This window comes from Heptranchias perlo, chromosome 5 (genome assembly GCF_035084215.1).
Source record: "Heptranchias perlo isolate sHepPer1 chromosome 5, sHepPer1.hap1, whole genome shotgun sequence".
NCBI lineage: Eukaryota > Metazoa > Chordata > Chondrichthyes > Hexanchiformes > Hexanchidae > Heptranchias > Heptranchias perlo.
In genome coordinates this window covers 22,139,469-22,152,721 of record NC_090329.1, presented here as the reverse complement: position 1 = coordinate 22,152,721, position 13,253 = coordinate 22,139,469, and the positions used below count along the sequence as shown (strand labels likewise).

At 42.2% G+C, this 13,253-nt stretch overlaps 1 protein-coding gene across 2 annotated transcripts in view; it reads right to left on the bottom strand.

The window, feature by feature from the left end:
- The window catches only part of spast (spastin), a 74,686-nt gene that overhangs the window by 43,949 nt on the left and 17,484 nt on the right, over positions 1-13,253 (bottom strand). For both annotated transcript variants that reach the window (XM_067984101.1, XM_067984102.1), the window contains exon 3: positions 8,884-8,967. In XM_067984101.1, the coding sequence (XP_067840202.1) occupies positions 8,884-8,967 (84 nt within the window). The remainder of the gene's footprint in view (positions 1-8,883; positions 8,968-13,253) is intronic.

Sequence of the window (13,253 nt, the reverse complement as noted above, 5' to 3'; positions counted from 1 at the left end):
TTTAGTGGTGTTGGTTGAAGGATAAATGTTGGCCAGGACACCAATAAGTGTCCAAAGCATGGGGAGTAAACCAATTGCCATCAGCTGACACCATTTTCATTCATAATACCAGGTACTAGTTACCTACAACCTAACATTTAACTACCACTTAACACCTAGCTACCTCACCCAGCTAGGGTTGCCAACTCTCCAGGATTGCCCTGAAGTCTCCTAGAATTGAAGATTGATCTCCTGGACACTGCTGCGAGCAAACCAGGAGGAAAAATCATAAAGGCATTAAAGAAGTGGGTTTTTTTCATTTTATTTGAACATTTTTGTTTATTAGTTGTGGTAGTAATATTGGAAATGGGGAAAAAAGGCTGTTTTTTTTAAAACTGGGCAGGGCCATTGGAGGTGGGAGGTCGGGTGATAAAACCTCCAGGAATACATCCCAGCAGAGCTGGCATCCCTACACCAGGCTAGATGAAACATTAGCCCAGAGATAGGTGTTACGTGTGCCATTTGATGCTTTTTCCCAAAAAGTCACATTTTAAGTGCTTTATAAAAAAATATAAATAGAGAGTATTTCAAAAATATTGATTACATTGGGATTCAGATGTCCCTAAAGCCTGGACAGGCTTGCTGCAGAATATGCCACAGAAATTTAGAAGCACTACCTACAAGTATAAATTGTAAACAATTTTACAACACCAAGTTATAGTCCAGCAATTTTATTTTAAATTCACAAGCTTTCGGAGGCTTCCTCCTTCGTCAGGTGAACGATGTGAAAATGAAATCCTCGAAATGAAATCGCATTTATAATTCACAGAACAATGCTTGGTGATTACAGACAGTTTTTTCAACTGCCCGTTGCCAAGGCAATCAGTGTGCAGACAGACAGGTGTTACCTGCCAGGTCTCAGAATATACAAATCACCAAAAAAAACAACAAACAAAAAAAAACAGAGATAGAGAGGTAGAAACATAGAAAAGACAGCAACTGACCCGTTATATTAAAAACAGATAACATTTGTTCGCTGGTGGGGTAACGTGTAGCGTGACATGAACCCGTGCCAGATCATCGACACAGATACCACCATCACACGAGAGGGCACCACCCACCAGGTGCATGGTTCATACTCCTGTGACTCGGCCAACATTGTCTACCTCATAAGTTGCAGGAAAGGATGCCCCAGAGCATGGTACATTGGCGAGACCATGCAGACGCTGCGACAACGGATGAACGGACACCGCGCAACAATCGCCAAACAGGAGGGTTCCCTCCCAGTCGGGGAACACTTCAGCAGTCATGGACATTCATCCACCGACCTTCGGGTAAGCGTACTCCAAGGCGGCCTTCGAGACACACGACAACGCAAAATCGTCGAGCAGAAATTGATAGCCAAGTTCCGCACCCATGAGGACGGCCTCAACCGGGATCTTGGGTTCATGTCACGCTACACGTTACCCCACCAGCGAACAAATGTTATCTGTTTTTAATATAACGGGTCAGTTGCTGTCTTTTCTATGTTTCTACCTCTCTATCTCTGTTTTTTTTTGTTTGTTGTTTTTTTTGGTGATTTGTATATTCTGAGACCTGGCAGGTAACACCTGTCTGTCTGCACACTGATTGCCTTGGCAACGGGCAGTTGAAAAAACTGTCTGTAATCACCAAGCATTGTTCTGTGAATTATAAATGCGATTTCATTTCGAGGATTTCATTTTCACATCGTTCACCTGACGAAGGAGGAAGCCTCCGAAAGCTTGTGAATTTAAAATAAAATTGCTGGACTATAACTTGGTGTTGTAAAATTGTTTACAATTGTCAACCCCAGTCCATCACCGGCATCTCCACATTACAAGTATAAAGTTAGAATGGTAAACAGTCTGATGGAAAAGTAGCCGGGGCAGGGGGGAAACGGTTTGACAAGCATTTAATTCTTTGGAGGCAGCAAGAGTACAGAAGATTAAGGGGTGATCTAACTGAGGTGTTTAAGATGATGAAAGGATTTGATAGGGCAATGGAGAGAAACTATTTCCTCTGGTGGGGGAGTCCAGAACAAGGGGGCATAACCTTAAAATTAGAGCTAGGCCATTCAGGGGTGATGTCAGGAAGCACTTCTTCACACAGAGGAGTGGAAATCTGGAACTCTCTCCCCCAAAAAGCTGTTGAGGCTGGGGGTCAATTGAAAATTTCAAAACTGAGATTGATAGATTTTTGTTAGGCAAGTGTATTTATTGAGGGTTATGGAACTAAGCCAAGTAGATGGAATTAAGATACAGATCAGCCATGATCTAACTGAATGGCAGAACAGGCTCAAGGGGCTGAATGGCCTCCTCCTGTTCCTATGTTCCTAAAAAAAGCCATGCAAGTGATTTGTCTACAAACTTGGCCCAAGCAAAAAAAAGCTTGTCAGACACTTTCAGTGAAAACACTTCAGTGGCCGGTAATCCACCAAGCTCAGGAACATAGAAAGAGGAGTAGGCCATTCAGCCCCGTAAGACATTCATTGAGATCACTGCTGATCTGCACCTCAACTCCAATTACCTGCCTTGGTTCCATATCCCTTGATACCCTTAGCCAACAAACATCTATCGATTGCAGTGTTGAAAGCTCCAAATGTCATTATAATTTACAATCCAGTCTTTTAGTGGTGTGCACTATATATCCCTGCTCTAACATTAAGGCAAATGATTTGGAACAGTGCAACAAATCTCTCCAGTTCCGATCACACACAAGAGTAATTTACTGCTTTTGTACCAAGGTTTATGCGTAAACAGTTCTGAAGGCAGTGAAAATGACGTCTTCTCTGACCAGAAATTCACTTTCGCCGACCCACGTGAACATCAAACCCACTCTGCCAATTCCATGATCCGGGCCATATATATATATATATATATATATATATATAGTCAGCCATAGGAGTGAGAGAAACACACCAACAATAAACCCACTGAAACTGCACATTACAAAAATGCATTCGGGAATGCATTCAGACATTGAGCACTTAACATGGGTTTCAGGTAAGATGTTTGCGCTGCGCTCGTGGGTTATGTGAACCCCTATGGGCACTGTCGCCTTGCAACATATTCCCAGACATCATTTGTTCCCCATTTACAAAGCGCTCCAAATTATCAGGGTAAATTCAGGAGATGGGCCCGATTCTCCAACCTGTGCTCCAATCAAGTGAGACGCTCCAGTGGGAGGGAGAGCAGGGTAACATAAGAACATGAGAAATAGGAGCACAAGCAGGCCATCCAGCACCTCGAGCCTGCTCCGCCATTCAACAAGATCATGGCTGATCTTCTACCTCAATGCCATTTTCCTGTACCATCCCCAAATCCCTTGATGCCTTTAATATCTAGAAATCTGTCGATCTCTGTTTTGAATATACTCAATGACTGAGCCTCCACAGCCCTCTGAGGTAGAGAATTCCAAAGATTCACCACCCTCCGAGTGAAGAAATTTCTCATCTCAGTCCTAAATGGCCTACCCCTTATTCTGAAACTGTGACCCCCTGGTTCTAGACTCCCCAGCCAGGGGAAACATCCTCCTTGCATCTACCCTGTCAAGCCCTGTAAGAATTTTGTATGTTTCAATGAGATCACCTCTCATTCTTCTAAACTCGAGAGAATACAGGACTAGTCTACTCAATCTCTCATGCGACAATCCCGCCATCCCAGGAATTAGTCTGGTGAACCTTTGTTGCACTCCCTCTATGGCAAGTTTATCCTTTCTTAGGTAAGGAGACCAAAATTGTACACAATACTCCAGGTGTGGTCTCACCAAGACCCTACATAATTGCAGTAAGACATCTTTACTCCTGTACTCAAATCCTCTTGTAATAAAGGCCAACACACCATTTTCCTTCCTAATTGCTTGCTGCACCTGCATGTTAGCTTTCAGTGACTCATGTACAAGGACACCCAGGTCCCTTTGAACATCAACATTTCCCATCTCTCACCGTTTAAAAAATACCCTGCATTTCTGTTTTTCCTACCAAAGTGGATAACTTCACATTTATCCACATTATATTCCATCTGCCACGTTCTTGCCCACTCACTTAACCCATTGAAGCCTCTTTGCATCCTCCTCACAACTCACATTCCCACCTAGTTTTGTGTCATCAGCAAACCTGGAAATATTACATTTGGTCCCCTCATCCAAATCATTGATATATATTGTGAACAGCTGGGGCCCAAGCACCAATCCCTGCGGTACCCCACTAGTCACAGTCTGCCAACCTAAAAAAGATCTGTTTATTCCTTCTCTCTGTTTTCTGTCCGTTAACAATTCTCAATCCACGCCAGTATATTACCTCCAATTCTATGTGTTCTAAATTTGTTCACCAACCTCCTGTGTGGGACCCTATTGAAAGCCTTCTGAAAATCCAAATACACCACATCCACTGATTCCCCCTTATCTATTCTACTTGTTACATCCTCAAAGAACTCCAATAGGTTTGTCAAACATGATTTCCCTTTCATAAATCCATGTTGACTCTGCCAAATTCTATTATTATTTTCTAAGTGTCCTGTTATCACATCCTTTAAAATAGATTCTAGCATTTTCCCTACTACTGATGTCAGACTAACAGGTCTGTAGTTCCTTGTTTCCTCTCTCCCTCCTTTCTTAAATAGTGGGGTTACATTTGCTACCCTCCAATCTGCAGGAACTGTTCCAGAATCTATAGAATTTTGGAAGATGACAACCAATGCATCCACTATCTCTATAGCCACCTCCTTCAAAACCCTGGTGTGTAGATCATCAGGTCCTTGGGATTTATCGACATTCAGTCCCATTAATTTCTCTAGCACTATTTTTTTTTACTAATACTAATTTCTTTCAGTTCCTCATTCTCGCCAGACCCTTGGTTCTCTAGTATTTCTGGGAGATTTTTTGTGTCTTCTTCCGTGAAGACAGACACAAAGTCTGTGTTTAATTTCTCTGCCATTTCCTTATTTCCCATTATAAATTCTCCCGTCTCTGTCTATAAGGGACCCACATTTGCCTTCGCCAGTCTTTTTCTTTTTAAATATCTATAGAAGCTGTTACAGTCCGTTTTTATGTTTCTCGCTAGTTTACTCTCATATTTTATTTTCCCTTTCTTTATCAATTTCTTGGTCCTTTGCTGAATTCTAAAATAACCCAATCCTCAGGCATACTGCTTTTTCTGGCAACTTTATATGCCTCTTTCTTTGATTTAATACTATCTTTAATTTCTCTTGTTAATCATGGTTAGACCACTTTTCCTGTTGGGTTTTTGTGCCTTAAAAGGAATATATATTTGTTGCAAATTATGTATTAATTCTTTAAATGCTAGCCATTGCCTGTCTACCGTCATACCTTTTAATGTAGTTCCCCAATCAACCACAGCCAACTTGCGCCTCATGCCTTCGTAGTTTACTTTGTTTAGATTTAAGACCCTAGTTTTGGATCGAACTACATCACTTTCAAACTTAATGAAGAATTCTATCATATTATGGTCACTCTTCCCTAAGGGCTCCTTTACAGCAAGATTATTAATTAACCCTTTCTCATTGCACAATACTAGATCTAAAATAGCCTGTTCCCTAGTTGATGCCTCAACATACTGATCTAGAAAATTATCTCGTATACATTCCAGGAATTCGTCCTCCACAGTATTAGTACTAATTTGGTTTGCCCAATCTATATGTAGATTAAAGTCTCCCATGATTACTGTATTACCCTTGTTACATGCATTTCTAATTTCCTGCTTTATATCATGCCCTACATTACCACTACTGTTTGGTGGCCTATAAACAACTCCCACCAATGTTTTCTGCCCCTTGCTGTTTCTTAGCTCCGCCCAATCTGATTCTACATCTTGATCTTCTGAGCCAAGATCCTTTCTCATTATTGTACTGATCTCATTCTTTATTAACAGCACTACCCCACCTCCTTTTCCTTTTTGCTTGTCCTTCCTAAATGTCAGTTCCCAGCCTTGGTCACCCTGCAGCCACGTCTCTAATGGCAATTAGATCATACCCATTTACTTCTATTTGTGCAGTCAATTCATCTACCTTGTTGCAAATGCTGCGTGCATTCAGATAAAGTGCCTTTAATTCACCCTATGGTATCCATTTTGAATGAAGAAAATAACAGTGATGTAAAAGTTTAAAATCAATTAATGACACCATACTATGGTTGTAAGTATCCAGGATTACTGATCAGATTTGTGTTTACTTGGAAATTGTAAAATCTGACAGAAATAAACCCACAAACCATCAATTGTCTTGTTTTGCCAAAGGAAACAGAGACAGATTCATCAGCCCTCTGATGTGATTACACAGACAACTGACATGCACATGGGAACTCCATCACTTCCAAGTTCCCCTCCGGGTCGCACACCATCCCCACTTGGACATATATCAACAGTTCCTTCACCGTGGCTGGGTCAAAATCCAGGAGCTCCCTACCTAACAGAACTGTGGGAGCACCTTCACCACATGGACTGCAGCGGTTCAAGAAGGCAGCCCACCACCACCACCTTCTCAAGGGCAACTAGGGATGGGCAATAAACGCCAGCCATGCCAGTGATGCCCACATCCCAAGAATGAAAAGACATCCCATTAACTTTTTGGCTATAAGAGTAGAAATGATCAATGTGTGCAATGTCATATAATGGTGCCACCTCTACTGCAAGTGGGATGACATTTCACAGGAGAATACAGAAATATGAGTGCTATCAGTCCCAATTATCCTACACTGAATGCATGGGAAATAAACCTACTTACAGCATTCACATGGCAACAGTGATGAGCACAATGTAATCTGCCAGTAGCCTGTCTTGCATCTAAATACAGTTGTTAAAAATACTCATTCATATTTTAAATCAAACCTCAAGACCTACTCAAGTGAACAAGTCATCAACGAAGCTCAGCTTAAACAGAGATCACAGTATCGAGTAGAGCTAGAGAGCGGAGAGGAAGCGTTCTATGAGTCACCAGTTTGCTCCAGGAATGAGAGCTACCTGATAAATATAATACATCTTTCTCCATATTAGACCAGAAAGGTCCAGCTTCAACTTGTGGTCTGTGCTGGTAGCCCATCTTGCCCTGGGCAAGTGATTGTACTGTAACTTGCCTCTGTGCCACAGAGTTTTTTTTTGGAGAGGTGGTGGGGTGGGGTGGGGGGGAAGGAAGAGAAAGAGAAAGATACAAGAAATTTAGCCATGATTCCCATTCCTGACCATTATCCAGCGACCTTTGTAGGGAAGTCACGTGTGAACAAAGGGCGAAGGACACGGAATGGGCTCAGCTCTATCATGCTGAGACAATAACAGTCTATATTCACACATCAATGTCCACTTAGCTGAGTTACCGTAGGACAGTTGGTGTCTATAAAGCTAGCAATGGCCACCACCTTCAGATGGTTTTTATCATTCCCCAACCTTAAGGCCTTCCTCACATATCCAGCAAAGAACTTTGAGCTGTGCTTCCCATCACACTGTGCAACATATGCCTCCTCTCCAAAGTCCTCGAGTTTACTGGATGTCTAACTGTCAGGAAATGAAGTGTTCAGCAAAAAGAATACAGTGTACACACGTTCAAATATAAATCAATCATTCGGTTTCGGTCTCTCTTCTTACCAGTTATATTCGACCTCAGTGCCACAGAGTTTTGTTTTTGGGGGGTTGGGGGAAGAGAGAGCCTCCCACCATTTTAACTCTCTCTTCAGACAACTGTTGATTTAAAAAGCTAGTGACTTGATTAATGAATAATGTGGAGAAGTGAGAAAGGAAAAGCTCTTCAGGACCATTATGGAGCTTTGCCCACTTCCCCTTTCTGCTGGTCAGAGCTTGCTACAGCGAGTGTTCTAACATCGACAGGGGTGGCTGAGAAACTTTTCTTCTTCATTAAGACTTATCTTTTTTACGTTTTTTAATTTATTCTCAGGATGTGGGCGTCGCTGGCAAGCCAGCATTTATTGCCCATCCCCTAGTTGCCCTGATACAACCAGAATGGTTTGTTAGGCCACTTCAGAGGGCAGTTAAGAGTCAACTATGTTGATGTGGGACTGGAGTCATATATAAGGCCTGAGCGGGAAAGGACCGAGCAGGTTTCCCCCCCCCTCTAGTCCATTTAGCTGTTGTTGCACACTTAAAACGAGAGGGACCACACCGATGGGCAGAAGTTTGGAGCCCTGGTCGACCACCGTCCCGAGTGAAAAAAGAACACAGTGGCAGAAAGGAAAACAAGGTGAAGGACTGGGAATAGGGAACATAAATTAAATAAAGCAAATTAGACTTACAGAACTGAAGGGCAAAAATTGTGGGAGGATTCCGTAGTTTCACTGCAACAATAAAGGAAATAAAAAAGAAGCAAAATGGGGGAAGAAAAACTGAAGGTTGGAACATATCAACAGGAGAAGGCCATTCAGCCCCTCAAGCCTGTTCTGCCATTCAATTAGATCATGGCTGATCTGTATCTTAACTCCATCTACCCTTCTTGGTTCTGTATCCCTTAATACCCTTGCCTAACAAAAATCTATCAATCTCAGTTTTGAAATTTTCATTGACCTCCAGCATAACAAACCTTTTTTTTGGGGGGGGTTCCAGATTTCCACTCCCTTTTGTGTGAAGTGCTTCCTGACATCACTCCTGAACAGCCTAGCTCTAATTTTAAGGTTATGCCCTCTTGTTCTGGTCTCCCCCAACAGAGAAAATAGTTTCTCTCTCTCTACCTACCCTATCAACTCCATTAATCATCTTAAACACCTCAATTAGATCACCCCTTAATCTTCTATACTCGAGGGAATACAAGCCCAGTCTATGCAACCTGTCCTCATAATTGAACTCATAAAATAATCCCATTTGAAAACATCCTGGCAGTTGACCGTTACCTCCATTTTTTTCTCCGTAAGCACACAAGAAGTACCCACCCAGCAGCTCCAGGCGATCCTTGGCCATAATCAAGTTGGTCGTCATCTTACTCTGCAGTCTCTTGGCTCGATCAATCTGCTCACCTAGCAAGAAAGATAATCAATGGGTATTTAGCCACAAAAAAAATGTTGAAGAATCGCTGTTACTGTCACATACCAACAACTTGCATTTATATAGTGCCTTTAACATAAGAACATAAGACATAGGAGCAGGAGTAGGCCCCTTGAGCCTGCTCCATAATTCAATAAGATCATGGCTGATTTTCAAGTCCACTTTCCTGCCCAATCCCCATATCCCTTGATTCCCCTAGAGTCCAAATATCTATCTACCTATCTCAGCATTGAATATACTCAATGACTCAGCATCCACAGCCCTCTGGGGTAGAGAATTCCAAAGATTCACAACCCTCTGAATGAAAAAATTCCTCATCTCAGTTTTAGATGGCTGCCCCCTTATCCTGTGACTGTGTCCTCTAGTTCTAGACACTCCAGCCAGAGGAAACAACCTCTCAGCATCTACCCTGTCATGCCCTCTCTGAATCTTATATGTTTCAATGAGATCACCTGTCATTCTTCTAAACTCGAGAGTATAGGACCATTCTAATCAACCTCTCATAGAACCACCCTCTCATCCCAGGAATTAATCTAGTGAACCTTTGTTGCACCACCTCCAAGGCAAGTATATCCTTCCTTAGATAAGGAGACCAAAACTGTACACAGTACTCCAAAGTGAGGTGTCACCAAAGCCCTGTACAATTGTAGTAAGACTTCCTTACTCTTGTGCTCCAACCCCCTTGCAATAAAGGCCAACATGCCATTTGCTTTCCTAACTGCCGGCTGAACCTGCATACTAACTTTTTGTGTTTCTTGTACGAGGGCACCCAAGTCTCTCTGGACACCAATATTTAATAGTTTCTCACCATTTAAAAAATATTGTTTTTCCATTCTTCCTACCAAAGTGAATAACCTCACATTTCCTGCCACCTTCTTGCCCACTCACTTAACCTGTCTATATCCCTTTGCAGACTCCGTGTCCTCCTCACAGCTTACTTTCCCACCTAGCTTAGTATCGTCAGCAAACTTGGATACATTACACTCGATTCCTTCATCCAAGTCACTAATATAGATTGTAAATAGCTAAGGCCCAAGCATCGATCCTTGTGATACCCCACTAGTTACAGCCTGCCAAAATGAAAATGACCCATTTATCCTACTCTATGTTCTCTGTTCTCTATCCGTTAACCAATCCTCTATCCATGCTAATATATTACCCCCAACCCCATAAGCCCTTATCTTGCATAACAACCTTTTATGTAGCACCTTATCGAATGCCTTTTGAAAATCCAAATATACAACATCCATTGGTTCCCTTTTATCTACCTTGCTAGTTACATCCTCAAAAACGTACTAAAAACATCCCGGAGTGCTTCATAGGAGCAATTATCAGACAAAATTTGACACCGAACAATATAAGGAGATATTAAGAGAGGCGACCAAAAGCTTGGGCAGAGAGGTATGTTTTAAGGAGTGACTTAAAGGAGGAGAGATGTAGAGAGGAAGTGGGGTTTAGGGAGAGAGGAAGTGGGGTTTAGGGAGAGAATTCCAGAAATTAGGGCCTAGGCAACCAAAGGCATGGCCGCCAACGATGGAACGATGAGAATCGGGGATGCACAAGAGGCCAGAATTGGAGGAGTGCAGAGATCTTGGAGGGTTGTAGGGCTAGAGGAGGTTATGGAGGGGCGAGGCCATGGAGGGATTTGAACACAAAGACGAGAATTTTTTTAAAATCGAGGCATTGCCGAACTGGGAGCCAATGCAGTTCGGGGAGCACAGAATGATGGGTGAACAGGACTTGGTGCGAGTTAGGATACCAGTGTAGAATACAGTCAGTTTATTGGGCTGCTCGCATGAAAGTTTTATATTTTAGACTCAGGCAATTAGGAAACAACATTTGAGAGAAAGTAACTGGACAGCACTGAAAGGATATTGTGGCATCAAGAAAAATAAACTGCTTGATACCAGCCACCGCTTCATCCTAGTGAATCTACTCTGTACCTTTTTAGTTAAGTTTATCTCCTTCCTATAACGGGAGGGACTCAAAACTCCATGCAATACTCCAAATGCAGCCTAATTAAGATGTGTATAAGTTCAAGATGGCCTCCTTCCTTCTGTATTCAGTGTCTATGGCTACAAAGCCAAGGATTCCATTTGCCTTTATCTCCTTATCTACTTGCGCTGCCACCTTTAATGATCCATGCATTTGCACACCTAGGTGTCTCTCTACTCCTGTATTCCAATGGAAATCTTTCCAGTCCAAGAAACTTCTTTAGCCCCTATCCTTTGTGTTCTGCCCTCCAACCATCTCTATCTGTGTTGGCTGCATTCAACTTAATTTCACGTGCCACTTGTCGCTCAATGCTGTACCTTATCAAATGTTTTTTGAAAATACATTTAACTACATCCATTGCATTTCCTTCATCCATCCTCTTCGTTCTTCAAAGAATTCTATACGGTTGGTCAAGTATGACCTGACATAGAAATGCACGCTGACTAACATTGATCAGCTTCCATCTCCCTAAATGTTTAGGAATTTAATTCCTTATTATAGGTTCAAATAGTCTTACTTCAGATATTGATAAACTAAGTGGCCTACAATTAGCCACGTCTTACTTTTGGTTTTTTTTTTGAAGAGAGGAATCACATTTGTTACTTTCCAGTTTTCTGGCACAATTTGCCTTTCTTCTTTTAGGATTTCCTGGATATAAACCATCAGGTCCCGGTGATTTGTCGACCTCAAGTTAGGGTAACTTCTTTAGTACCATCTCACTAAGCAGTAACCTCCACTAACTGGTCTACACCCACCTCTTCTAAGAAAACTGAGATACGGTATCTATTTAACATTTGACATTCCCTCACTCTCCACTACAAGCTTACCTCCTTCATCTCTTAACAGCCCTACCCTGGCTAATATGTCTTACAATTAATGTCTGTACAAAGGATTCGATAGGGTAGATAAAGAGAATCTAATTCCACAGGTTGAAGAAGCCAGAAAAATTAGAGATAGGCCATTTAGGAGTGAAATCAGGAAGCACATGGTAGTAAAAATCTGGAATTCTCCAAAAGGCCATGGCTGCTGGGGGTCAATTGAAGCTTTCAAGACTGAGATTGATAGATCTGACGAAGGGTCATCAACCTGAAACCAAGGATTTGTTAACTCTTTCTCTCTCCACAGATGCTGCCTGACTTGCTCAGTATTTCCAGCATTTTCTGTTTTTATTTCAGATTTCCAGCATCCGCAGTATTTTGCTTTTAATTGATAGATTTTTGTTAGGTGAGGGCATCAGGGATAAGGGTCAAAGGCGAGTAAATGAGGTTGAGGTACAGATCAGCCATGATCTAACTGAATGGTGCAACAAGCTTGATTGGCTGAATGGCCAACTCTTGTTCCTACAATGTCTTTTTATTGCCCTTTTGCTTTTTTTTTTCTAATTTTCTCTCAGGCTCCCCCTTGGCCCTTCTAATCTCCCTTTTGTAACTTTTCTACATACTTTATAGTTGCCCTGCCTCTCATTATCTGCCCTGTAAGCATTGAATGCTAAGCGTAACACACATATTAACCGAAAAGGTGAATACAGAGACTGCACAGAGCTAGAACATAGTGTTCAACGTCTCAAAAATAGTACGATTGCTCAGTAAACAACTCAGTTCCGTAACATCACATGATGTGCCGCCTTTGGTCACATGACATGAGGCAGAGTTAAACTCGCTGGGTAGAAGAACTGAAGATAAACCCCAACGGAGTATGCTCGGAGAAAAGGTAGCAACACCTTCAAATATAAACAGCTGGGACTGTACTCCAACCTGCAGGCATACTCTTGGGGTTCAAATAACAAAACAGAATGCCATCCAAACCACACTATGATAGGTTGGCCTCACAATCTGCTGTTGTTTATTCTTCGGTGCAATATGTTCCATGTTATGATGCCCAATGCAGTTTAGGTGATCACTTGGCCCAATATCTGATATGTCTACAAGCTTGATCGTGACCTCCCATTCACCATTTCAACTTCATCCTCACCTCCTGTTCTAACCTTTCCATCTATGGCCTCCAACTAATCACATCACAGGTTTCAGAAACATCTTTACCCTGGGCACCCTGCAATTCTCTGGTCTGGACACTCACCATCTTCAGACTTCAGCTGTCCCCGTGATATTCCCAGGGATGCACAAGAGGCCAGAGTTGAAGGAGGTTTGTAGGGCTGAAGGAGGTTACAGAGATAGGTAGGGAGGGGCAAGGCCATGGAGGGATTTGAACACAAGGATGAGAATTTTAAAAATCGAGGTGTTGCTGGACCGGGAGCCAATGTATA